The sequence below is a fragment of the Pristiophorus japonicus genome, chromosome 17 (genome assembly GCF_044704955.1).
Source record: "Pristiophorus japonicus isolate sPriJap1 chromosome 17, sPriJap1.hap1, whole genome shotgun sequence".
In the NCBI taxonomy this organism is placed as follows: domain Eukaryota; kingdom Metazoa; phylum Chordata; class Chondrichthyes; family Pristiophoridae; genus Pristiophorus; species Pristiophorus japonicus.
In genome coordinates, this window is record NC_091993.1 from 42,990,857 (window position 1) to 43,018,796 (window position 27,940).

General features: G+C 43.5%; 1 protein-coding gene across 9 annotated transcripts in view; it reads right to left on the reverse strand.

Moving 5' to 3' along the window:
* The window catches only part of arnt2 (aryl-hydrocarbon receptor nuclear translocator 2), a 576,442-nt gene that overhangs the window by 32,184 nt on the left and 516,318 nt on the right, over nucleotides 1–27,940 (reverse strand). For 4 of the 9 annotated variants that reach the window (XM_070858691.1, XM_070858688.1, XM_070858693.1 and 1 more), the window contains 2 exons: nucleotides 7,993–8,138; nucleotides 1,260–5,561 (listed from right to left, as the gene is read on the reverse strand). In XM_070858691.1, the coding sequence (XP_070714792.1) occupies nucleotides 5,463–5,561; nucleotides 7,993–8,138 (245 nt within the window). In that variant the 3' untranslated portion in view covers nucleotides 1,260–5,462. Of the gene's footprint in view, nucleotides 1–1,259; nucleotides 5,562–6,087; nucleotides 6,233–7,992; nucleotides 8,139–27,940 lie in introns of those variants that run through there. The other 5 variants (XR_011587456.1, XM_070858689.1, XR_011587457.1 and 2 more) reach the window with 5 other exon arrangements.

A 27,940-nucleotide genomic window follows, 5' to 3' on the forward strand; every position in this document is an offset into this window, starting at 1 on the left:
AAACTACACGCTGCGGGAAACAAATACGCAAATATAAACCGTTGCAAGTTTTGACAATTCACATTCCAAGTAGGCAATTGCTATCTTAATTTGTTCCCTAGCAACTTCCCACAGAGAAACAGGCCCCTGTAAAACTAGTGGGGAACCCTGTATTGAGCCATAAGGTACAGCTGAACACAGCAATGAGACAACCAGGCTCCTGTACACAAAAGCAAGCACACGGACAGACAATTGCTATTAGTTTGGCTTTATTAGTAGCATTACACATACACCACACAAACTTCTGCTTTCGGTTCTAGCGTGCTACGTCAATATTTAAAGATCACATGTAAGATATGGACAACAGCACATGATTAAACATTAGTTAGGTCACATTAACTGCATCGTGTTTGTACTATCAGATAAAACACAAACTGCTTTTGTCTACGATGCTGCAAATTAAACTTTTACAGAGTAACGCAATGAATAAAAAAATTCAATAACCCTGTTAGTGTTACATTGAAACACAGGGCTCATGATCATTAAAGCAGTTCTATTTTAAAACCACAGGCTACAGAAACAGATCACTGAGAGGAGCTCATTAGTGAACAACTGAAATAAAGTAAGGCAGGCTTTGTGTTGAGTCCTTACATACTGTAGTAGCATATATGAACAATATTTAGAAATTATGCATTTGTGCCATTTAAATGGTTAAATTATAACTAAATAATGCAGGTTATAATCTATGTACATAAATATCATCGTTAAAAATAACTGGATTATAATTTTTCAGATATAATATGCATCTGGATATTGAGTCCATTTACACTAGAAAATGGTGCACGAGTGAAAAATTACAGTAATTATAGTTTGCCAATGGTTTTGTACATTTGGCTTGGGATGTTATTGAGACAGCTTGTGTGGTATCATGCCTTTATCAGCCAACAAATCATTTGTACAAATGTTTTTTACACCCTTAACTGAATGGTTGAAAATAACTAAAACACAATAGGAGTAAAACTCAACTTCGATGAGGGTATAAAACAGGCTGTAGCGAATCGCCTGTTACATGCCCGTGATGCCCCTTTCCTGTTATGCGCCCGCTATGCCCCTTTCCTGTTATGCACCCGCTCTACCCCCCGCCCGCTATACCCCCCGCCCGCTATGCAGCCACTATACCCCCGCCCGCTATATCTCTCGCCGTTATATGCCCACTATATCCCCCGCCCGCTATACCCCTGCCCGATATGCGCCCGCTATACCCTTGCCTGTTATACGCCCACTATACCCCTTGCCTGTTATGCGCCCGCTATACTCCCTGCTCGTTACGCGCCCGCTATGCCCCCATGAGTCCGCTATATCCCCTACCTGTTTACACCCACTATAATCCCACTGGTGTGTGCCTGCTATACCCCCCGCCCGTTATGCACCCGCTATACACCTTGCCTGTTAGGCGCCCACTATACGCCTCACCGGTTATGTGCCCCCGCCCGACATGCACCCTGACCAACTTCCTTTTTATTGAAGTCAGTGGAAGAGAGAGTGGAGCAGAGTGAGTGGCCAATCCACCTTCGCCCAAGCTGGATTTTACCCCAATGTTAATACTTGGTCCACAGCAAATCGTTTCATTAAAATAGCTCTACATTTATAAAGAAATAGTTATCCAAATATCCCTATACTAAAACCTGTTTGCACAATCACATTTACAACTCTACTGACTTGATAAACATTATATTTATCTAATAGTGGAACTAAATTTTTCCTCAAATGAAACATATTAATTAAATGACATTGCAGTGTACAAAAATAAAAGCACTTTAGCAGAAATTAGAATGCTACATTACATGAAATTACATCAAAAATACTTACAAAATGCTGAAAATACAGAATATTTTCTAAAACAGCTAGTTCACTGCACTTCTAATACAACTATTTACAGCTACATGTTTTACTATTTAATTTCTACAGAAATTAGAGCCTTTAATCTAATGCAACTGGCAGAAGCTTGAACACTAGACAGCTTTCATATGTCACACTCAACATTTGCTAGACTTTAAGAAAACATGAACTTGACAATGGTGTTTTAATTAACTTTAAGACGATTCTTTAATGCAATACGGAAATCTGTTTAAATTGCAATTATTCAACGTTAATATTTGTAAGTTGAAAGTCCTTTTCTGGGCATTGGTTGTCTTAAATAAGTCCATGTGGTATTTGCACTGTTTATGTTTTGTGACTGACTGAGGCTAAGCCACATTTCCAATTAGTGTATTCGAACCAAAGACTTCTTTACGACCCTTCACCTCCATTTGAGGTGGGGGAGAAGCAGAAACAGCCACAGTTAAATTGGTTAACACTCAGAACCACTCGCTGCGAAAATAAAACAAGACCACGATATTTCACAAAGTAGGGGCAAAGAGCTTTGGATGCCTCTGTTGGTTTAAATAATACAGCCAAGCCCTATTCTTGGTTTAATGCTACAGAGAAGCCCTATCCCTGTCTTCGCTGACCGACACTGGCTCCTGGTCTGGCAATGCCTCGATTTCAAAATTCTCACCCGTGTGTTCAAATCCCTTTATGGCCTCGCCCTTCACCGTCTCCGTCACCTCCTCCAGCTCTGCAACCCTCTGAGATCTCCGCACTCCTCGAATTCTGGCCTCTTGCGCATCCCCCGCTGTCCTTTGCTCTGCCATTGGCAACCGTTCCTTCAGCTGCCTGGGCCCCAAGCTCTGGAACTCCCTCCCTAAACCTCTCCACCTCTCTACTTCTCTTTCCTCCTTTAAATCGCTTCTTAAAACCTACCTCTTCACCTGTCCTAACTATTCTTTATGTGGCTCGATGTAAAATGTTGTCTGATAACGCTCCTGTGAAATGTCTTGGATGGTTTTACTACATTACAGGTGCTATAGAAATGAAAGCTGTAGTTGTTTAACTGTTGGTGAAGCCCCATTATTGGTTTAATGTTGTAGGCTGGGCAAAAGATGAGAGTTGAGTACAGCCAGATTTCACTGTACATTACTGTAAAGGAATTGGAAGATGGAAATAATTCATTTTCCCCAAAAAGGATTGGAAAGAAATTCTACACCAGGGGTCAATTTTAATTGAGAGTTATTTCCAGTATAGCTAATTGTAATTATTAGTCTTCTATTAACACTGGCTAGTGAAAAGAAATACTTTGATTTTGAGAGATTGGGAACTTATAATTTTTCTGGCTTTATTTGCTTTTTATTGTGTCTTGTACAAAGGAAATGATTCATAGGGAATGCCATCACCGCCTTATATATAATTACAAATTAGCAAAACACTTAATTAGTAGGGTTTGCTCAGCAACTCACCAGCTTAAATTAATCTGCTTACCTTCACCTCTCAATGTCATGGATTCTTTTTCAGTTCTCTTGCTACACCTGCTCCTTCGTGTATAGCACTGCTCATTCACCAGCTAACTGCTCAGAGGTACATTCTATTAGGTTTTGTGAATAATTTCCTTAGGTTAAACCTGTTAAATTGACAAAGGGCATTCCGCTTGGTCAGAAGCTTTTAAATGTCTTGTTCAGCAAAGTGGCAAAGACTTAATTCCTATCCTTTAAGTTGTTGTAAATTGAATGAGGGAAGGAAAGTTCTCTTAAATGGACACTGGATTGAAATTATGCTCTTTTGATGCTAATCTTGAATGAAAGGAGATGTTTATCATCTACAAATTATTCCATAAATAATTTGAAAAAATCCTAGTCAAACCAAACTGTAGTATCGTTTTACATTTACAGCGCGATCTAAACCAAACCAATAAACAAACAAGGTTTTAAAAGCAATCATTACAATTTTGATTTTTTTTAAAAACCACCTTTCGGAGTGCTTGAACGTTTAGAGAATGCAACAAGCTTGGAAATCGAACGTGTCCATTTTCCACTCACTTATGAACTTGTACTAAAACTGGAAAGTGCATTGAGGCAATTATACAGCACAACCTATAATAACGTTGATTGTAAGTGGGATCTGTTCTTTTCAAAGAGCATCTTAAGCTGTTTCACTTATTTGGGTTTAGGACAGGTCATTAAATCATATTTTCAACCGGTATACACTATAATCACCAAATCTTCCAGAGAATAAATACTGAGAGTTAAGAGTGAACACCATTCTATCCCACTATTGTCAAATTATGGCATTGCAGAACCCAACACCTTCCATAATGTATCCATTCTTGCATCGAATGCTTGCTATCTCCTTGGTTCTATTGGTATTGATGATCCTAATACAAGACTAGCCCACCTTACACACGACTGACAAACACCACTGAAGACCTGCCTAGACTACAGCAAAAACTCACAACGACCAAATGTGGGACTGTCTGCAAGACATTGCAGTTAAGGCATGAATCTGAATAGGAAATGGCAACTTTTACAATTTTAATAATGCATATAAAAGTGAGCCCTTGAAGAAATGCACCGATGATAATTAGTCTGAGAGTCTGGACCAACTGTGAGTTGCACCTCCCTGGTAAGGCATGGGATGTGAGAAATGGCACATTCACACTGATTGCTAGGTAGGGCGAGAGGAAGGGCAGGGAAGGGAAGAATTTTATTGGTCCCTCCCTTCCTCTCTAGAATTCATATTTCCAAGATAATGGGCACTTTCCTCTTCTAAAATTATAAACATTTCCAATGTTGATTTCTGATCGCTCTCAGTTTTCAATACGTCCAGACTGTGCTGGACCTTGCGGGAGGGATTACCTATAACCCAGTGATTAATATCAATGAACACTGTGTGTTTGAGCAAGTCGTATAAGATACAGGGTGAATGGAAATGGCCAATAATATACATAAGAACATAAGAAACAGGAGCAGGAGTCGGCCATACGGCCCCTTGAGCCTCCTCCGCCATTCAATAAGATCATGGCTGATCTGATCTTGGCCTCAACTCCACTTCCCCGCCCATTCCCCATAACCCTCGACTCCTTTATCACTCAAAAATCTGTCTATGTCAAACAGCTACAGTGTAAAGTTAAAATATTCACTGTTTCATTTTCAATTTACCTTTAAAGTATTTGCTTATTCTGCAAGACTGAAAGAGGATTAGATTATAACTTTCCTTTAGTCGTCTCATGTAACAGCTCTTTCTTCATGCTGTGTTGCCCATTTCTACAGCAGTGTGTAAACGTTGTTAGGACAGCAGTTAGATTTTGGACACAAATATTATGTTCTAACTGCTGACAACTGGTCAAACAACAACTGGGGTATTGCAATTGTTATTTCACTGGTCAAGGGGGATGATCTTTTAAAGTTTGGGAACACTGTGGTATTCATCATTCTAGTCCCCCAAAGTCGCTGCCTGGAATGTATGATATCGTTTACTAATATAACTGAATTTAATCCGTTTGGTTAATACTTAAATGGCTCAATTTTTCTCAAACTGTTTTCTTAAGCCAAATATCTTTGCCGCACTTGTGTGCTCACCTGTTATTGAGCCACTAGTGGTTTATTAGCTATTTATTCAGAAAATGATGGGAACATGCTTAGATCAGCAAAGTCCTCGTTGTTGTAATTTCCAGTCCCCTGCGTTGGATCGCCAAGCATCGACAACATATCCTGCAAGTAGAAAACAATCACAGGCTTAGAGGTTTGAAAGAATTAGATCCTTCTGTAGAAAATCTAGTACAAATATTAAGCCTTATGCAAACATTACCACAAAAGACACCCAGAATGAAAGCATGCAACATAAACATGCAGTTATATATATTGAGTTAACATACATGCAAGTGTAATCGATGCAGATTAAAAACTGTTGCACACTGTGGAAGACATAACAGGTTTAGTACCAAACAAAATGCATTATCCCACACAGGTCTCAGTTGACCCTTTATAGGGTCTTCCTCACTTTTGAAATGATCTGCATCCTCCACACACTGTAGGCGTATAGAAGGGATCCAGGAAAACTGTGAGCAGAGCACACACACCTCCACCGTGACTCTGGAGCTAAGCAGAGTCACTCCTGCTCCAGCACTGTAGAAAGGGGGCAGAATCCTGGTGTGTGGGAGATGCATTTCATTTGAAGAATGAAAACGGCTCTATGAGGCAAATAGTAGAAGTATAGGGTGCAGCCAGTCAGCCATATAGCAATCTCCTGCTCTATCATTGCTTTGTCCTGAGTCCTTACACCGTAAGCAGCGAATAGTTGTCAACATTCCTAACTTGCTCCGTCAGAGGGACATAGGAATTCAAGTTCCACGAGCATCTATGTAACAGAAACACTGTTCTACCTGTGTGGTGGCAGAAGATAAAATGATGGGATAATTTCTACCCAACTGAAATTTTTTTTAACGACCTTAAAGCCCAAACAGAGTCCCAACACCGTCCTGTCAGAATGCAAAATCGATCACAGTGACCTACAGAGAGCTTGTAGTTGTCTCACTATTCGAGCTGGGACCAATGCTGACAAACAAAGCAGTTGACTGAGGTCCAAGAGTCATTGGCAATATTTGGTGCCTCAGCACCAATTGGTGCCATTTTGTGTTCGGTAACCACCGATTTCTTGGTTTTACTGTGCTTGTCTACTTTATTCTGAATAATGTGGGTAACACACTCCAGCCATTCCTTACACAGGAGCTTCATGACTCGAAGGTGAATTTGGCAACACTTCAGCATAAATATTTTATGGAATGACAGAGAGCGTCAGTGATCGTGAATAGACTATTGCATTTTACACAGATCTTACAACTTTTGGCATTTGTTGGTGCAGATAAGCTTGCTCAGCTGATGAGGAATTTAGCTTCTTTTTGATGTAGGCCAAGTATTGCAGAGGTAAATGCCAAGAGGTGCACGGTCACCATAGGACGGCCGGGGACAGCATAACCTCCTCATTTGTGCCATAGCCTCTTGGACCCTAATGTTCCGCTTTGTTTTTGCCTGCTTTATTTTATCTCTACCTGACTGTTTAGGGAGCACAGGATCACTTACTGAATAACCTAGAGAATTTTTTTTTTTTTTTTTAATTCATTTTCGGCATGTGGGCATCACTGGCAAGGCTGGTATTTATTGCCTATCCCAAGTGTCTTATGGTTACATACAATTGAGTGGCATCCTTGGCCACTTCAGATGAGTTAACCACATTGGTCTAGGACTAATTCACATATAGGCCAGACCAGGTAAGGACGCAGGTTTCCTTCCCTAAAGGACATTAGTGATGCAGTTGGATATGACAATACAGAGCTATATGGTCACTTTTACTGGTACCCACTTTTTTATTTCCAGATTTAAAAGAAAGAACTGAATTCAAATTCTCAAACTGCCATGGTGCGATTTGAACTCGCATTCTCTGGATTACTAGTCCAGTAATTATCTTAATTTGACTTCATTTTGTTTGCTTGCCCTGAAAAAGACACTCTGTTATGATATTTTCTGATGCGGATACCTTAAGATTCCTGGGAAACCAGAAAAGGAAGCAGATAAACCTGCACTGGCATTGGCCCAAGCAAGAGAGATCTCTAATAAGAGGCAAAGGACCTTTCGTTTGGGCAAAAGAGACAATGGCACAATGGCGTGTGATGCAGGAGTCGGAGGCCACACGTGTCACTTTCTGCAACATCAGCAGGGTTTTACATGTAGTTTCCTCAGAACCAGAGAAAATTTTACTCCTAATGTGTGATGGTTATCAACTGGCCGGCAACATATTTCTTCAATTCAAATGTTCATCCAACAGAGAGAACTCAGATACTGTTTACAATTTATATACGTCAGAAAAGTACCATTTTATGCTAAAATAGCAAAAATGTGTTTTTGTTATGTGTAGAAATGACATGAAAAACGACTGTAGCTGTGTTGTGTGGGGCTGCTGGGAATAATTATGTAATGTTGGTGCAGATTTTAACTTGGTCACCTTTGTTCAATCCACAATTGTGAGCGAAATACGAATATTTGCAAATTTCTGACTTATGAGCAGATACTCTGAGGGACTGTGAAGTCACCGAGATTTCAGAAACAGGTTAATACTTGTGCAACCTATTTAAGGAGCTGCCCTCACCTGAAAGACCTCAGGTTGTCCTTGCTGTTGATGTGTATGCTGCTCATTTGCCTGTTGATTGTGATGCTGGCCTTGCCATTGAGACCACACGGCCGAGCCTTCAGATGATCTGCCCTGGAACTGTGCACTACTCTGTCCACTCTCAGCTGTGGGGGAGATTTCAATGCATGTCAAAAACATTTGCTACTTTCAGAAAAAGTATAGTGCTATTGAAAAAATATTACCACTAGCGACTGACAGTAAACTAAATGCTTTAACAAATTTCACTGGGATGATGGGTGCCGATTAATGTGCAAAATGCAATAAGGGACACAAAGACTATATGAATAAAAGAAAAGCTCACACTGAATAAACAAAGCAGTTCATTTCTTTATTGATTTTTTAGGGAAACGAATGAATCTACCATGACCTTGTTCACATTAAGTTGAAGGCAATACTGGGGAGGAGGGTCCTGGGAATGGAGAGCAATGGGAAGCATCAATAGCAACAAAGACTTTACCAGGTGGGGGGGAAAGCAGCCACACCAGCAGCATAGATAATGGAAGCTTGTTGAGAAGGCCAAAGCATGAGTCAGGTCCCTAAAGAGAGTTGGGCTTCAGGGGGCACCACCTCATTAAACACGTTCCCAATAGGAGTTGGACAATTTAATGAGCGAGTTGACTTTTTTTAACCTTTTATATATTTAAGTTGTCCCAACTTTTCATGTTTTGAACGCGAGATATTCCTTCAGGTTCAGAGTCCTGTAGCCTCAAGTTCCTTACAGTCTGGAGGGGCAAAGGAGCAGCAAGAGTTTGTAGAAGGAAGTGGCCAGGGCCCAGGAGAGGCGAGAGTCTGAGGCCCAGAAGAGGCGAGGGCTCAGGGGCAGCACGGGCCAGCCCACACTGCGATATGTGTGCGCACTAGGTCCGTGCAGCAGAGCTGGTCTCCAGTTAGTCTTGGGTAATCCTTGCCACTGGACCAAGACCTAGCTCTGACAAGCCCGTGTGGTGGCTGGTGTGCAACAGCCACCACACGTTAAAAAAATCCACCCAAAGGCATCTTCCACCCTTCAACATGTAGTTCGGGACCTGGAATATTAGGTCCTTCATTGAAACACCTGTGAACTCATCCCTTTTTGGTGTGGAAGCAAGTCATCCTCGCTTCGAGGGACTGCCTATGAAATGATGACAGTCTGGAATGCAAACTTTACTGCCCAGTACGTAGTTAGATGATCAAATGACATAGGGACCATATGTTGCCGTGGTTACTGCAATATCACACATGCTGCCATCAATATTTTCTTGATGGAAAGTGGGCTGAAAGGCATCATCATATGGAGGTACGACTGCAAACCAGTCAGTTTATTTTACATAAAATACATGAACGAGTAGAACACAATTTTCACCGATAATGAAAAATGAATAAGACACAAAGCAGTACTGACACCATACGCATCAGCTTACTCTCAAGTTAGTTGGTTGAGGTTTTTAGTTTCAGTATGCTAGGGCTCATTAGCCCATTCTGTCTGCGTGACAGAAAGAAGGGGAGGGAGAAGGCACGGGTAGTGAGAGAGAAAGAGAAAGCGCGAGAGTTCTCTGACCTCTGCCTTAAGTCTGTGTGGTTACTTGCTGTGCTGTTGGTGAGCAAGGGCCCCAGAGGGGCCTACCCTTAGATCAGTGAGCAAACAACATATCTCTCCCTGTTTAATTAACCCAGAATAGCTGACCATCAGCAACCACTGAGAGTAATCCTTTCCTTGAGAAGCATCCTCAGCTGTTAGCAATTCTGACCATTTCAAACGACTGACATCCTGACGTTGTCCCATTGCTTCAAAGATGCAGAAACTTGCATAAGTAAACAGTATTGGTGCTGGCATGTCTCCGCTGTGACTCCCTCCCTGGGTAGTCCATTAATGCTTTAAATTACCATGACCATCAGCCTGGCTTCACCTCCACCAGCATAACGTTAAAACTAGCTGGATTTACATTACAGAAATGATAACAATTTAAAAATCCAGTTCAGGCAATGCAAGTAAAGAGCAAATTGTCATCATTATGAATTTTATTTTCCATCCTGTGTATAATCAGCCGATGAACAAATACAAAAGCAAAACGATGCGGATGCTGGAATCTGAACTAAAAACCGAAAATGCTGGAAATCTCAGCGGGTCAGGCAACATCTGTGGCGAGAAACAGAGTTAACGTTTCGGATCGGTGACCCATTGTCAGATAATGCCTGAAAGGACTTTCAAAAAATATTAGGTGGTTTATTGGTTTCTCTCTCCTCATTCCTACTTCACATCCCTCCATGGCCTCGCCCCTCCCCACCTCCGTAACCTCCTCCAGCCCCACAATGCTCGGAGATCTCTGTGCTCTCCCGCACCACGAATTTTCATCGTTCCACCATTGGCGGCCGTGCCTTCAGCTGCCTGGGCCCCAAACTCTGGAATTCCCTCCCTAAACTCTTCGCCCCTCTCTCTCCTCCATTAAGTCGCTCCTTAAAACCTACCTCTTTGACCAAGCTTTTGGTCACCTGCCTTAAAATCTCCTTATATGGCTCGGTGTGAAATTTTGTTTGATAATCGCTCCTGTGAAGCGCCTTGGGTCATTTTACTACCTTAAAGACACTATATAAATGCAAGTTGTTGTTTATTGGTAGCTGACTGCAAGCTAACAATCCTTGATCGATGTTTTTTGCAAGTGTTTGTTAATTGTTCACCGACAGGTTCCTACTTGTTCAGGTATGCTTTAATGCCATTTTATGAATATGATATTTGAGTCAATCAGATAAAAATGTTAAATTTATTTTGCATGTGTGGCACTTTCAAGAGCAACAGAACTTACAACTAAAGGTGGGGAAAAATGTTTTCACACAAAGAATTCTTAAAACAGAAGATGCTTTAATCAAAGGTGGTTATTGAGGCAAGGACTATAACATTATTTAAAAAGGAATTGGATAAGTATTTGAAGGGTGATGGCAAAGAAATAGTTCTGTTGACAGTTTTAATAGGAGGGCTAGCAAGTGACAGCTTGGCTCAGCCGATAGAATTTTTGCCCGAGTCAAGAGGTCATGAGTTGAAGTCCCACTCGAGGACTTGTCCACATGATCTAGGCCGACACTTCAGTGGAGTACAGCAGTGCTGAAAATGTTGCCTTTCGGAGGAGACATCAAACCTGGCCTTATCTGGTGGACGTGGAAGATTCCATAGCACTATCTGAAGAGGAGCCAGGAGCTCTCCTCATGCTCTGACCAAACAAAAACAGATTCACTGGTCATTTAGTTGGATACAGATCAGCCATGATCTCATTGAATGGTAGACAGGCTCGAGGGGCTGAATGGCCTGCTCCTGTCTAACAGGCTCGAAGGGCTGAATGGCCTCCTCCAGTTCCTGTGTAACAGGCTCGAGGCTCTAAATGGCCTCCTCCTGCTCTTGTGTAACAGGCTCGAGGGGCTAAATGGCCTCCTCCTGCTCCTGTGTAACAGGCTTGAGGGGTTGAATGGCCTGCTCCAGCTCGTATGTCATTGCTTGCTGTGCATAGATTAACTGCTGTGTTTATCCACACAATTGCGACACTTTAAAAGTAATTTATTTGGGTTTGGGACATCCTGAGGACAAGAATGGCACTATACTAATGTAATTATTTTCTCTGGCAGAGAGATGGATATTCTCTGGTAGTGACTGTTTTAGTTAAAGACTGGAGCACAGGAACAGGAGTGTAATGCGGCATCACAGGGGAGCTGGAGAATTGAGGGAGCCTTGATGCGTAGGGTGTGAATAAGTTTCCTGTGTCTGTATTTTTGTCTCTCTCTCTCATTTGACCCTGAGCTACCTGGTCCTGTTCTACATGACTGTACAACATAATACTACACTTCCTAAAAGATATGGATTTTATTCAGCAATCTCACGTTATCTGACAATGACTTATCACCTCCAATGTAAATTGGAGACTGTAGAGTTCATTTAGTTTGGCTTAATATCGAACACATGCTCAAAGTAGACCTTCAACTGCAAAAGCTTGAAATTGGTTCTTTGGTAGGACAGTATATGTCACACTATACTTATTCCAAGTTATATGGTTCCTGACTATTCAGAATGTGATTGGGACAATGCTGACATGGAATGTGACTTGGCAAGACTGTGCATGTGCTTACTTTCCCCTTTTATTAACAGGTTGATCTACTGATGCAATTTTTATTTTTCAATTCCCAGATTAATAAACCAGTAACCGCGCTTCCTCCATAGTCACTGCAGTCCAAAAGTAATTAATTGAGTGAAGTGTTTTGAGACATTTTGATGACGTGATAAATAAATGCAAATATTTATTTCTTTATGCTTCCAACATGAACTAACTTGACAACCAATTAATTGAGATGACTCACTCAAGTTGAAAACCGAATCAATCCCTCAGCTCAACACAAAATAAATGATCCAACTCAAACATTAGTGAGAACAAAACAAAAAAAAGTGTTCAAAGCCCCTGAATTCAGCAAAGGCCAACACACAGAAGAAGCGTTGTATCAAAAAGATGTTCCAGGGATCAGACACTTTTTACTTGTTGCATGTAATGGAGTACAATTTTCCCAGATTTTTTTCTTCCTAAATTGGCCTGGGTTGTTATCTGGTTTTTGCCTCTCCCAGGAGATCACATGGCTCTGGTTGGGGTGGAGTGTAGAATGTTTTAGTCTAAGGGGTGTCGCAGTTGTGTGAGGCGGACTGGTTGGGTTGGGTGCTCTTTACCTTTCCGCCATTGTTCATAGGTTTATATGTAACCTTTAGGGCTGCTGACCAAGGGCCGTGTGGCTCTTTGTCGGCCGGCACGGACAGGATGGGCCGGAATGGCCTCCTTCTGCACTGTAAATTTCTATGTTTCTATTAATACCTTTGTGTTGAACAAGCCCACATTTCACAAGCTATCTAAGCAAGAATTCTCCATTAAAAACCCACATATGTAAATACTTTACATTAAACCTAGATCTCACAAGACTGGGAAGAAAAAGATAAGCATCTTTGATGATATACCCAGGGCTGTTCATTGTTTCAATGTCGTATATTCTCCGCCTATCAATTAGGAAAACATCCAAGGAAAGAAAATCAGAAGGCGCAGTTTCTCTGAAGAGATTCTTTTTTGTATTAACCTCATGAGTTGTGTGATTTCCCTTCTCTGACAATCAATATGCAGCCTTCTTCTGCCTTCCCTCTTTAGTTAGAAAGAGGTGGCAATGCCAAGTTCATTAAGACGACATAAAAACAGAAAATGCTGGAAATCTCAGTGGGTCAGGCAGCATCTGTGGAGAGAAACAGATCTCCGACCCGAAACGTTAACTTTGTTTCTCTCCACAGATGCTGCCTGATCCGCTGAGATTTCCAGCATTTTCTGTTTTTATTTCAGATTCGAGCATCTGTAGTAGAAACATAGAAACATAGAAACATAGAAAATAGGTGCAGGAGTAGGCCATTCGGCCCTTCGAGCCTGCACCGCCATTCAATGAGTTCATGGCTGAACATGCAACTTCAGTACCCCATTCCTGCTTTCTCACCATAACCCTTGATCCCCCGAGTAGTAAGGACTACATCTAACTCCTTTTTGAATATATTTAGTGAATTGGCCTCAACAACTTCCTGTGGTAGAGAATTCCACAGGTTCACCACTCTCTGGGTGAAGAAGTCTCCCCTCATCTCGGTCCTAAATGCTTTTGTAATTAAGACGACGGTTGGGAAGGAGTAAGGGAGCGCCAGAATGTGAAGGCTGAATAAGTTGAAAGAGAACGGAGAATTGCAAGGTAGGTACACCTACTTCCCACGCAAATTACTACAACAACAACAAGTATTTATATAGAGCCTTTAATGCAGTAACATACTTCACAGGAGTGTACTTAGGCAAAAATCGAAATTGAAACAAAGGAGGTGGTGACGAAAAGCTTGGTCGAAGAGGTAGGTTTCAAGGAGCATCTTAAAGGAAGAGAGAAGTGGGGAGGTGTAGGGAGGGAATTCCAGAGCTCAGGGCACAGACAAGTGTGAAAAAGAGATGAGAAATTCTATAATTTCAGATGAAAACCATCTTGCGGTCCTGATGTTCCGAAACACATTTGCTTTTTTAATAGACAGATCCAAACATCAAGGCTTTGAAGAAAACAAGTTGCATTACAGTGAGTGAAAGATGCTTTTGGTTCTGCCTGGAAGTTACTGACCAGTGAACTAACACAAATACACATTTTGGGCAAAATTGCGATCCTTCGTAGGAATGCCTCCAACCCAAAAAAACATTCCGACAGTACCTGGAGGAAGGTAGGATTTCGGTCGGAGGCCTAGATTCGCTGTGCAACGCACGGAGAGATGCCTTTCACGTACGGACGTACAAGCTGAAGTCACGTGGGTCTGGACCACCAATCACCATGCAGTATTCTCATTGATATAAATGGGAGCTCTGTTTGTACGGGCTCCCATCACCATCAATGAGAAAACCCCCTAAAACACCGAAACACAGCATCATAAATAAATAAAACACCTCACATATTTAAAATGAATTGAAATTAAATGCAATTAAATGTTTTAGAAAAAATATTTTTTTTGGGAATTCTGTGTGTGTTTTAATAGGGTTTAAAAATAAACTTACCTTAATGGACAGAGTTTTTAATATAAAAATGAGTGTTTAAATTTAATTTTAAGATGTTTTAAAAGTGTCACGCTGGTAAAAGTAGACTATATGCCTGCTTTTACCAAGCGTAAAAGATTGAAGGACACTCGTTGGGCAAGAGTTGGGCAAATAGCCCAATCTCTCCTGCATGGATATCTTTCTCCCGGGAATGCATAGGATCTGTACGGAGATCGTTCTTGGCGTATGCGCATTGCGCGCTGAGAATCGGCTTTTGCGAGGCCTCGCCGGGTGCATGCGCACTTCGTACGGACCCAGCGAGGCTGCAATTTCTGGGCCATTGTCCTATCCATCCAAAACTGCAGGGACTGGTTACCAGAGGTTCTAGATACACAAGAACAAACCATTATTTGGAATGACACTGACCCTGGATTCAAATTGTGCAATTTGCATGAGCCCTGAAAACCTCTGGACAATGAAATCTTTGCTGTATTTCTGAGAAATACAATGGGACAATACAGGCCCAAAATAAACAAAACCCAAAACTATGTCAGGTAATAAATTTCAGATGAGGTCGAAGAGCCACTCAAATCAAATCACATGGAGCAGAATAGCTCCAACAAAGCAATTTGTTTGCTTACTTGGCACATAACATGGGGAGTGCCCATTTTTAAATATTCGAGATGTGGAGAGCCTGTGAAAACAAAGGCTCAAAATGTCATATATGAGACTTTTCTTCCAAATTTCATCCCTCCTCAATGATGCATCTGCACGAGTGGCCGTTCTTTATGTGTGAGCCCGCTGTCCTCAGGCTATTTAACTGTGGAGGATTAAATCCAAGGCTGAGCCTATCCAGATGTGCACCTTCCAGTAGGGCTTATCAAATAGGAAACAGGAGCAGGAAGTTGGGCTTATATTCCCCTCCCAATCTATTCCAAAACACTGGATTGTAGCTTCCTACGGCCGGCCAAGTTAAGATCAGCTAACTCAGCACAGACTACAGGTTGAATGTCCATGAACCTATAAAGAATGAGACTAAGTTCACACTCCAATATGAAAGGGTGACCAAAATATCCTTCAAAAATCATAATCCAGTCGTCTCTCCTCCTGTGATAAGCAATGGTTCAAAATGATTGCGAAGCAAAGCGACAGAGAGCGAGATGAACGACGCTATAGAAGTAAAAGGCTTTCCCCAATGGAATCACTGATTCATGCATCTGGAGAGATGAGGTCACCTCATTCAACAATGCCGCCTTTCTTCTGTTCATGAGATGCAGCTGACTTTGACAAGGCCACATTTATTGACCATCCCTATTTACCCGAGACGATATCAGTGGGGCTTCTTGAACCGCTGCACTGCTTGTGGCAGTAGTGCTCTCACGTGGCACCAGAGAACAAATTGCAGGATTCTGACCCAGCGACAATGTCTAAGTCAGGATGCTGCATGACTTGGAGGTGATGGTATTCCCATGATCTTATCCTTCTTGGTGGCAGAGGATGAAGGGCTGGGAGGTGCTGTCAAATGAAGGTTGGTAAGTTGCAGTGCATCCTGTATATAGTAAACACTGCGGCCACAGTGCTGTACAGTGCAGAGAGTCCGATGGCAGGTGCGATGACCAATCCAACTGTTCTGCCTTGGATGGTGTTGAGAGCTGCTGCAGCTGCAGCCATACCAGGCGGGTGGTGAATATTCCATTACATTCCTGACTTGATGACTGTGGAGAATGTGACCCACTTGTCACAGAATACCCAGCCTCTCCCTGCTCTTGTAGCCATGGTAAAAATATAGCTGCTCAATAATTAAGCTTCTGTTAAATGATGACCCCCCCCCGCCCCAAGATGTTGATGGTGGGGCACTCAGTAATGACAGTTGTAGCACCAGCAGGGGTGGGGTGGGGAGGGTGTTGAGCTTTTTCTTGTTGGGAGGTGGTCATTCCCTGGAATTTTGGGGCTCAAAGATTGTCCACCACTTGTAAGCTCAAGCCTGAATGTTGCCTATGTGCTCCTGCAGACTGGCATGGACAGTTTCTTCATTGGAGGAATTGTGAACGGATCTTAACATTGTACATTCATTACAGAACTGGCCACTGCAGACCATATAATTGAGGGAAGATTATTGATGAAGCAGCGAACATGGTGAAGCCAACAATGCTGCCCTGAGGAACTCCGGTAGCGATGACTTTAGGCAATGACGATTAGTCTCCAATAACCACAATCATCTTCCTGTGTGTCAGAAATAACTCCAGTCATTGGAGGGTTTTTCTTTTGATCCTGATTGAGATCAGTTTTACTAGGGCTCTTCGATTCCACATTCAGTCGAATGATACCTTGATGTTCAGGACAGTTATTCACACGGCACCTTCCCGTGCAAATGCAGGAGATGCAACACCTGCCCTTTTACCTCCTCTTTTCCCACCGTCCAGGGCCCCAAACACTCCTTCCAGGTGAAACAGTTAATTTACTTGAACTTCTTTCAATTTAGTATACTGTATTTGCTGCAGAATCCCCTACAATGGGAAGATCAAATGCAGATTCAGTGATCGCTTTGCTGAACATCTCCATTCAGTCCGCAAGCGTGATCCTGAGCTTCCGGTCACTAATTCTCCATCTCGCTCCCACTCTTACTGCAGGAAAGCTGTAGACTGCAGGAAGATATCAATGAACTGGTCAGAACAGTGGCAAATGCAATTCCCCGAGAAGTGTGAGGTAATGCATTTCAGATTTCCAGCATCCGCAGTACTGTTTTTTTTACTCTTACTTCTCCTCTGACATTCAGCTCTTACGACCAGGTCTGGATCAAGGGTTGGGTGTCTGGAGCAGAGTGGTTCTGGCAGGATCTGAACTGATCAATGATCAGGCTGTGGCTGATGGGATGGAACTACTGACGACTCCTTCAATCATTTTGTTCAGGATTGGTAGTGGTTGATAAGGTGGTAATTGCCTGTGTTAAATTGATCTTGTTTTTGTGGATAGGGTGTCATGTATCTTACATTATTATATATAACTGTATCCTAACATGCTATACATGACTGTAATAAGATATGACCTGTAACCACCAGCATACTTTAGCACCAGGGGTGAACTTGCAAGAGACAGGTATATAAGGACAGGTCTCAGGCAAGTGCAGCATTCGAGAGCTGTGAAGTAAAGGTGCAGGTCCAGAGTGACCTTGACTTCACTACATGCCTCGTGTGAATCTGTACTGAGGGGACAGGACTTTACAGTGGCGTCGAGTTAAGGGATTACAGAATCCACAGAATGGCGAACAACGGATCAGATGAAAATACAATGCGGGAGACAATTGGGAGGACTTTATAGAAAGGCTCCAGCAAAGCTTTGTAACCAAATACTGGTTAGGCGACGATAAGGCAGACAAGAGAAGAGCCCATCTCTTGACCAGCTGTGGCTCGAAAACATACGCTTTAATGAAGGATCTGTTGGCACCTGAGAAACCAGCAAGCAAGTCGTTTGAAGAATTGAGCACACTGGTGAGAGACCACCTGAAGCCAGCGAGCAGCCTACACATGGCCGGACACAGGTTCTACAACTACAGACGCTGTGTGGGCCAGAGCATACCCGACTTTGTGGCGGAACTTCGGAGGTTTGCTAGTTTATGTGAGTTCTCCGATGAACTGAGGAGAGAAATGCTGAGAGACTTTTTCATTGAAGGAATAGGCCACGCAGGCATATTCCGAAAGCTCATAGAGACCAAGAACCTGACCTGAGAGGCAGCAGCACTGGTTGCACAGACATTCTTGGTCGGGAAAGAAGAAACGAGGTTGATTTACAATGCAGGTACGACAACTAACGCAATATCGGAAGAAGTTCACAGCACTAAACAAGCTGCTACCCCCACACACAGACAAAACCGGGAGAACAGGCTCTCGACAGCAGGCAGAAGCCATCAAGGGCCACAGGAACGGCCATTCACACCTCATCAACCCACAATGCGAGCAATCAACTACAAACTGAGAGAAGCTCAAGAGAGATCAGCCAGACGCAGCTCATTCTTTGGGAACACTTTGAACAATGGAACAGGTCTGTGCTGGAGGTGTGGGGGTGGGCACTCGTCAAGGGGATGTCAATTTCAGCAGGCTGTTTGCAGAAATTGTGAATATACAGGGCATTTGGCCCGCATGTGCAAAAAAACGGCAGCTCGGCTGGTATACGAATCGGATGGGTCAGAAAGCGGACCAGAAGATGGTGGGGACAATCACCGATGTACAGCGGGTCAACACGATCAATGGCTGCTGCTCCTACAACAGGATGCCTCCTATAATGATGAGGGTCCTACTCAATGGGATATCTGTCAACATGGAGCTGGATACGGGAGCGAGTCAATCTCTCAACAATTTGAACTGTAGCCGCATAAAAGAGACAGACCAAAACTCACAAGGGTCGACACCAAGCTAAGGACATAAACCAAAGAAATCGTTCCAGTCCTCAGCAGCGCCATGCTCTCTGTCACACACACAAAGGGACAGTGAACCGACTTCCCCTGTGGATTGTCCCCGGAGACCCCCCAGCACTGCTGGGGAGAAGCTGGCTGGCAAAACTAAACTGGAAATGGGATGATGTCCATGCCATGTCATTAGAGGAACGGACCTCCTGCTCAACAGTTTTAAAGCGTTTTGAACATCTCTTTCAGCCAGTGTGGGCACTTTCAAAGGGGCCAAAGTCAAAATCTACATCACACAGGATGCTAGACCGGTCCATCACAAGGCCAGAGCTGTACCCTATGTGATAAGAGAAAAGATTGAACATGAACTAGACAGGCTTCTGCGGGAAGGCATTATATCACCTGTGGAATTTAGCGACTGGGCAAGTCCCATCGTCCCAGTCATGAAGCCTGATGGATCCGTACGAATCTGTGGGGACTACAAATCGACCATAAACAGAGTCTCCCTACAGGACCAGTACCCGCTGCCCAGAGCGGAGGACTTAGTTGCCACATTGGCTGGAGGTAAACGTTTCTCAAAATTAGACCTCACATCTGCGTATATGATGCAAGAATTGACCGAGGAATCCAAGCTACTCACCACCATCAACACACATCAAGGCCCTTTCATGTACAATCGATGCCCATTCGGCATCAGGTCAGCAGCTGCCATATTCCAGCGCAACATGGAGAGTCTGCTCAAGTCCATCCCGGGGACGGTTGTATTTCAAGACGACATACTTATCACGGGCAGGGACACCGACTCCCATCTCCGTAACGTGGAGGAAGTACTAAAGCGGTTGGATCGGGTAGGCCTATGAGTCAAGAAATCCAAGTGCCTGTTTCTCGCACCCGAGGTTGAACTTTTGGGCAGAAGGATTGCCGCTGATGGAATCCGCCCAACAGAGTCCAAAACAGAAGCAATTCGCCTGGCACCCAGGCCCCGGAATGTCTCAGAACTGCACGCCTTTCTCGGGCTACTCAATTACTTTGGGAACTTTATGCAGAACTTAAGCACGCTGCTGGAGCCTCTCCACATGCTACTCAGGAAGGGGTGCGATTGGTTTTGGGGGGACGCCCAGGAACGCGCCTTCAATAAGGCACGCAACCTTCTGTGTTCCAACAGTGTTTTGACTTTCTTTGACCCAGGTAAAAAGCTAATTCCCACATGTGATGCGTCAACATATGGGGTCGGGTGCGTTTTGCAACATGTCAATAGTGTGGGCAAATTACAACCCATAGCTTATGCTTCCAGGTCACTTTCGCGGGCGGAGCGCGGGTACGGAATGGTAGAGAAGGAGGCGCTCGTGTACGGTGTCAAAAAGATGCACCAATACCTTTTCGGGGCCAAGTTCGCGTTAGAAACCGACCAAAAACTCCTCACGTTCCTCCTATCCGAGAGCAAGGCAATAAACGCCAACGCCTCGGCGCGAATTCAACAGTGGGCACTCATTCTGGCATCCTATGACTATATCATAAGGCATAGACCAGGCACAGACAACTGTGCCGACGCGCTCAGCAGGCTACCCCTGGCGACCACGGAAGGGTCTGACGAACAGGACTGTGAGATAGTCATGGCACTCAATGCCTTTGAGTCCACAGGTTCGCCCATGACGGCTCGCCAAATCAGAGCTTGGACGGCCAGCGGCCCCACGTTATCCTTAGTAAAAAGATGTGTCCTAACCGGTGACTGGGCAGAGGCTCGCGATGCCTGCCCCGAGGAATTAAAACCCTTTCACAGGCGCATGCATGAGCTATCACTACAAGCAAACTGCCTGATGTGGGGCAGCCGAGTAGTCATGCCTCTGTGAGGCAGAGAGGCATTTGTCCGGGAGCTCCACCTCGAGCACCCGGGGAGCATTCTCATGAAGGCCATAGCCAGATCCCACGTCTAGTGGCCCGGTATTGACGCGGACTTGGAGCTCTGCGTCCGAAGGTGCCCATTTGTGCCCAACTCAGCAATGCCCCCAGGGAGGCTCCACTGAGCCCCTGGCCCTGGCCTACCAAACCGTGGTCGCGGGTGCACGTAGACTATGCGGGCCCATTCATGGGAAAAATGTTCCTCGTAGTTGTAGATGCATTTTCAAAGTGGATTGAATGCACCATTTTAAACTCGAGCACAACCACCACCACTGTGGAGAGCCTCGCAACCATGTTTGCAACGCACGGAATCCCTGACATATTGATCAGTGACAATGGTCTGTGCTTCACCAGCGCAGAATTCCAAGACTTTATAATTGACCACGGCATAAATCACGTCAAGACGGCACCGTTCAAAGCCGGCCTCCAACGGCCAGGCGGAGAGAGCAGTGCAAATCATTAGACAAGGCATGCTTAAAATCCAAGGTCCCACGCTGCAGGGTCGCCTGTCGTGACTGCTGCTGGCATACAGATCTCGTCCGCACTCACTGACTGGGATCCCCCCCGTGCAACTGTTGATGAAAAGGACTTTAAAAACAAGGCTCTCATTAATCCTCCCAGACATGCACAAAATCGTTGAGGCAAAGCGCCATAAGCTGACTGAGTACCATGACAGAAATTCGAGGGGAGATGGAATGAGATAGGGGACAAAGTGTTTATACTAAACTATGGCAGGGGTCCCAAATGGCTTGCAGGGACAGTAACGGGCAAGGAAGAAAACAGGCTACTGGTAGTACAAATGGACAATGGCAAAACCTGCCAGAGGCATGTAGACCAAGTCAAAAGCAGATTTACCAACACTGCGGAACCAGAGGCAGACTACAATGTGGAACTCGCACCACACCTGGTGGACAGACAGAGGGAACAACCTGAGGAAAGGGCAATCCCAACAGACAGCCCAAGCGAGTCAACAACAATCACACCAATCGAAACAGACAGCCCAGGCGAGATACCAGCAACCACACCCAAAGAAAAACAGACACCAAGGCAAACAACTGAACCACAACTCAGACGCGACCCTGCAGCGTGGGACCTTGGATTTTAAGCATGCCTTGTCTAATGATTTGCACTGCTCTCTCCGCCTGGCCGTTGGAGGCCGGCTTTGAACGGTGCCGTCTTGACGTGATTTATGCCGTGGTCAATTATAAAGTCTTGGAATTCTGCGCTGGTGAAGCACAGACCATTGTCACTGATCAATATGTCAGGGATTCCGTGCGTTGCAAACATGGTTGCGAGGCTCTCCACAGTGGTGGTGGTTGTGCTCGAGTTTAAAATGGTGCATTCAATCCACTTTGAAAATGCATCTACAACTACGAGGAACATTTTTCCCATGAATGGGCCCGCATAGTCTACGTGCACCCGCGACCACCTGAGAGACTGAACCTATAAAGACAATAAGACCTTGGGGGAGGGTGATGTCATGTATCTTACATTATTATATATAACTGTATCCTAACATGCTATACATGTCTGTAATAAGATATGACCTGTAACCACCAGCATACCTTACCACCAGGAGTGCACTTGCAAGAGACAGGTATATAAGGACAGGTCTCAGGCAAGTGCAGCATTCCAGAGCTGTGAAATAAAGGTTCAGGTCCAGAGTGACCTTGACTTCACTACATGCCTCGTGTGAATCTGTACTGAGGGGACAGGACTTTACATAGGGCATATTGAAAAAGCCGCCATCTTCCTCATTGCCAGGTATAGTACGTAGGGGACAATTTTTATCTTCGTTGGGGACAGAAAATTTGCGGTAGCAGATCAGTTACTAATATAGGAACAGGAGTCGGCCATTTGGCCCCTTGGGCCTGCTCTGCCATTCAATTAGACCATGGCTGATACACCCTGCCCAATTTTCCTTTCCAGTGACTTCACTTAACGCAGAGAAGTGTGAAGCGATTCACTTTGGAGGAGAAGCAATATAAACTAATTGATACAATATTAAAATGGTGACATGAACAGAGAGACTTGGAGGCATAATTCTTTGAAGGTTACAGGACAAGTTGAGAAGCCTGTTAAAAAGACGTACAGCTGTATAAATAGAGTACAAAAGCAAGAAAGTTATGTTAAACCTTTATAAAACACCGGTTAGGCTCCAGCTGGAGTACTGTGGCCAATTCTGGGCACCGCACTTTTGGAAGGATATCTTTAGGAAGAAGGCTTTGACAGGGAGCAGAAGAGATTTACTAGAATGGTTGAGAGACTTCAGTTATGTGGAGAAACTGGAGAAGCGGGGGTTGTTCTATTTAGAGCAGAGAAGTTAAGGGGAGCTTTAATAGAGGTGTTCAAAATAATGAAGAATTTTGATAGAGTCCTTCCATCAGGATGAATTGTTTCCAGTGGCAGAAGGGGCAGTAACCAGAGGGCATTCAAGGTAATTGGCAAAAGAACCAGGGCTAACATGAGGAAAAAGATTTTTACGCAGCGAGTTGTTACGATCTAGAATGCAGATTCAATAGCACCTTTCATAAGGAAATTGAATAAGTAATCAAAGGGAAAATTTGCAGGGCTAGGAGGAAGGAGTAGGGGAGTGGGACTAACAGCATCGCTCTTTGCAAAGAGTTGGCTCAGGCATATGGGCCGAATGGCCTCCTTCTGTGTTGTAACATTCGGTGATTGATCTTTGTTCTTGAACGATATCTGTGACATTCAATGCAAGTTGTAAAACTCGGGAGCTGGCCAAAGATGAATCAACTCAAATGATATTACCTGGTGTAGGTGTCAGGGAGGTAATACTGAGGAGCAGTGAGTATCAACTTAATACCGAATAAAAAGCAGACCAAAAAATGAAAAAGGTCATAGGCTGCTTTTAAAACAGTTTAATATAACACCAAATGGATTTACAATGAAGAAAATGCCATGCATGATGAAAACAAACTTGTGTGTGTGTGTTTACTGATAACAGATGATTGTTGGCAATGAATTGGGGAGTCAGAGCAATGAGATTACAAAGGAACGAGGAAAGGTCATTTGATGAAAATGGCGATCGAAGGTTTACATTATTAAAAGGGATATCAAACCCCTGATTGTTTCACTCCATCTGGTGACAGGAACTCCTACTTGTTTGCGGAGGTTGAAGGAATGAGCAAGAATGAAATATCAAATGAGAATACTGATTGATAACTTTTAAACATTAAAAGTTTGACTGTGTTCATGGAACTCCTGCTGTTTCTTGTAGCCACAAAAAACATTTAGATAGGACAATTTTAAAAGGAGCGCAGGAACATACACAAATCTTTGAAGGTGGCAGGACAACTTGATAAGATGTTGAAAACACAGGGGATCCTTGACTTTATTAACATCCAAGAGCTCACTTTTAGAGTGGAAGCAAGCCTTCCTCGATTCCGAGGGACTGCCTATGATGATGATGAATAGAGGCACAGAGTACAAAAGCAAGGAAGTTATGCTAAACCTCTATAAATCACTGGCTCAGTTAATTCTGGGCACCAAAGTTTTGGAAGGATATCAAGGTCTTGGAGAGGGTGCAGAGGAGATTTACTAGAATGGCACAAGGAGGAATCAGAGAAGCTGGAATTGTCTCTTTAGAACAGAGAAGGTTAAGGAAAGATTTAATAAAGGTGTTCAAAATATTGAGGGGTTTTGATAAGAGTACACAGAGAGCAACTGTTTCCACTGGCAGGGGGGTCGGTAACCAGGGGACAATAATTTAAGGTAATTGGGAAAAGAACCAGAGGCAAGATGAGATTTTATTTTATGCAGCGAGTTATGATGACCTGGAACACGCTGCCTGAAAGGGCGGTGGAAGCAGATTCAATAGTAAATTTCAAAAGGGAATTGGATAAATATTTGAAGGGGAAGAGTGTGCAGAGCTATGGGGAAAGAGCAGGGTGTGGGACTAATTGGATAGCTCTGCCAAAGAGCCAGCACGGGCACGATGGGCCAAATGGCCGTCTTTCTGTGCCGTATGATTCTGAGTTCTGCAAACAATATTTCTCTCCATTAATCACTCCCTGATCACTTAAGTACTGGTATTGAATACATTGAAAGAGACACTCATGTATTGAACAGTCTGTGTATATGATTCATGAAAGTTTAATTAGGTCTATTCTAATTTAACATACTTCAAGACAGTTTCATTAATCTAATCCATACAAAGGTTCTTAACCCTAATAACAGAGACAAGCCAATCCTTTATAGTCTTTGAGGAACCAGAGTGGTGCAGTAAGATTGTTAAATATTTAAATTATTGGCATATAGGTTTATTTTTGTCAAGGTAGGTGTCTGAATATTCAATTCACTATGTTAGAATTATTTATTTGCATAGCAAACTGCCAACTTTAAATTACTCATATATCAAAGACTTGTAATCAGTGGTATGCCTCTTTGTAGACATTCTTAAGATTTCACGAGAATCCATTCATTGCACTGCATGATTTGACAATTACTGTTTTGAGTTAATGCAATTTATTTACTATCCCACTGCAATGCAGACTTCAACACTTTAATTTTCTGAAGCAAGTTGCAACAAACCGGGGGTTATAAAAATCTATCCAGGTAATTTAAGTAAATAACGTGTGAAATTGTATTTACTCTAAAAGTTAAGCATCATCGTGCCAAGAAATCAAGTTCAGTTGGCCGGCAAGGAATGAGCGGGACCAGCGGCGGGATATAAAGAACGGTGACTCGAGGCACGAGAGCACAGCGAGCGCGAGACCAGCAGCGAGAGAGAGAGAGAGAGAGAGACAGAGAGGAAGAGAAAAAGAGAGAGAGAGAGAAAGAGAAAAAGAGAGAGAGAGACAGAGAGGAAGAGAAAAAGAGAGAGAGAGAGAAAGAGAAAAAGAGAGAGAGAGAGAAAGAGAAAAAAAGAGAGAGAGAAAGAGAAAAAGAAAGCAAAAAATAAAATCAAGGAGTGACATCACAGGATAGCGGGTGGGTGATTGTTTGGTGAGTGCAACTTCCCCACCGACACCTGAGAGTCTCTGGCCAAAGACTGCCCTAAGTGGAGGAAGAGCATCCGGGAGGGCGCTGAGCATCTCGAGTCTCGTCGCCGAGAGCATGCAGAAATCAAGCGCAGGTAGCGGAAGGAGCGTGCGGCAAACCAATCCCACCCACCCCTTCCCTCAACGTCTGTCTGTCCCACCTGTGACAGGGACTGTGTTTCTCGTATTGGACTGTTCAGCGACCTAAGGACTCACTTTGAGTGGAAGCAAGTCTTCCTCAATTTCGAGGGACGGCCTATGATGATGATGAGTATAACGGGATTTTTTCTTTCTCTAAGCTAGTTCAGTGGTTTAAACCAAGAGCTATTACACTACTAAATAATACCTTAACTAGATAAACTAATTAATTAATAAATCTATAAATAATCATTTGATTAAAAACTTTAACTAATTAAATAAGAAAATAAATAAAGAATTCTAGAGCTGACTGGGCAGGTTGTGTGTGGGGACTGCAGTATGTGGGAGTTTGTGGACAGCGAGGCTGTCCCAGATTCCCACATCTGCAGGAAATGTCTCTGCTTTCAGTCACTCCGGCTCAGTCATTCAGCTGGAGTGGGAGTTAGAGACACTCCAACACATGAGGGAGGGTGAGGAATTCCTGGAAAGTTTTATCCAGAATGCAGTGACACCCCAGAGGAAAGCACAGATTCAGGTAGTCCCCGGGAGCAGGGATTTAGGAGAGCTTGAGGAGGTGGCCCCGCAGACACTGGTCTTGTCCAACAAGTACGATGTACTCGTTACCTGTGAGGAGCAGGAGAAAGACTGCAGGTAGTACAGCCACAATGCAGACCAAGGCACCGTGACTCAAAAGGCTGTCCAGGATGAAAGGGGGGCAAAAGAACAGAATAGAAAAGTGGTAGTGATGGGGAACTCCATAATTAGGGGGATAGATTGCAGCCAAGGACGAGAGTCCTGAAGGGTGTGTTGCTTACTCAGTGCCAGGGTAAGGGATATCTTGTGGCGGCTGGAGAGGAATTTGGAAAGGGAGGGGGTAAATCCAGTTGTCGTGATCCATGTCAGAACAAACGATATAGGTTGGAACAGTGAGGAGGTCCTACTGAAAGAGTATCAGGAGTTAGGCTCTAAATTAAAAAGCAGGACCTTGAGGGTAATAATTTCTGGATTCTTTCCCGAGCCAATTGGCATAGAAACACGCAGATCTGGAGAATTAACACGTGGCTGAAGGTCTGATGTGGGAAAGAGGGGTTCCTTTGCATGGGACATTGGCACCAGTACTGGGTAAGGAAGGAGCTGTACTGATGGGACGGCTCCAGCTGAACTGGAATGGGACCCGAGTTCTAGCGGAAAGGATAAATAGAAAGTTGGCAAGGCTCTAAACTAGTAAGATGGGGGGGGGGGGGGGGGGGAATCTACAAGAAATGAAACCAGCCTAAATATAAACAAAATAGGAAAAGAGAGCATTAGGAAAGAATAAAGTAAGTGAGGACATTGATGGCCAGGGAATAAATAGAGTTTATAGAACAGGAGTTTAAAAAGATGGTTAAAAATAAATGAGAGGTACTGCTATTAAAAAAAGTTAAATTGTCTGTACAGCAATGCACACAGTGTCCGTAATAAAACAGGGGAGTTGGAGGCAATCATGTGTTGCGAGGAACCAGACATAGTAGGGATTACTGAGACATGGCTACAGAAAAATCAGGACTGGGTATAACATATTTAGAAAAGATAGAGGGAAAAAGCAATTGGTGGAGTGGCTGTACTTACTAGGAATAATATAATGGCAGTAGAAAAATTGACGCAGCTATCAGCAACACAGAAATAGAAACCATATGAATAGAGATAAAAAATAATAAAGGATCAATCACACTAATAGGATTAATCTACAGACCACCTAATAGTGGAAGGGAGGTGGAGGAAGAAATATGCAAACAAATTAGGAAAATGAGTAAAAAACATAGAATAATAATCATGGGGGATTTCAACTACCCCGATATTAACTGGACAGAAGAGGTAGGTAAAGTGGATAAGGGAACAGAATTCCTATAATGTGTGCAGGACTCCTTTTCAACACAATATGTAAAAAGCCCAACAAG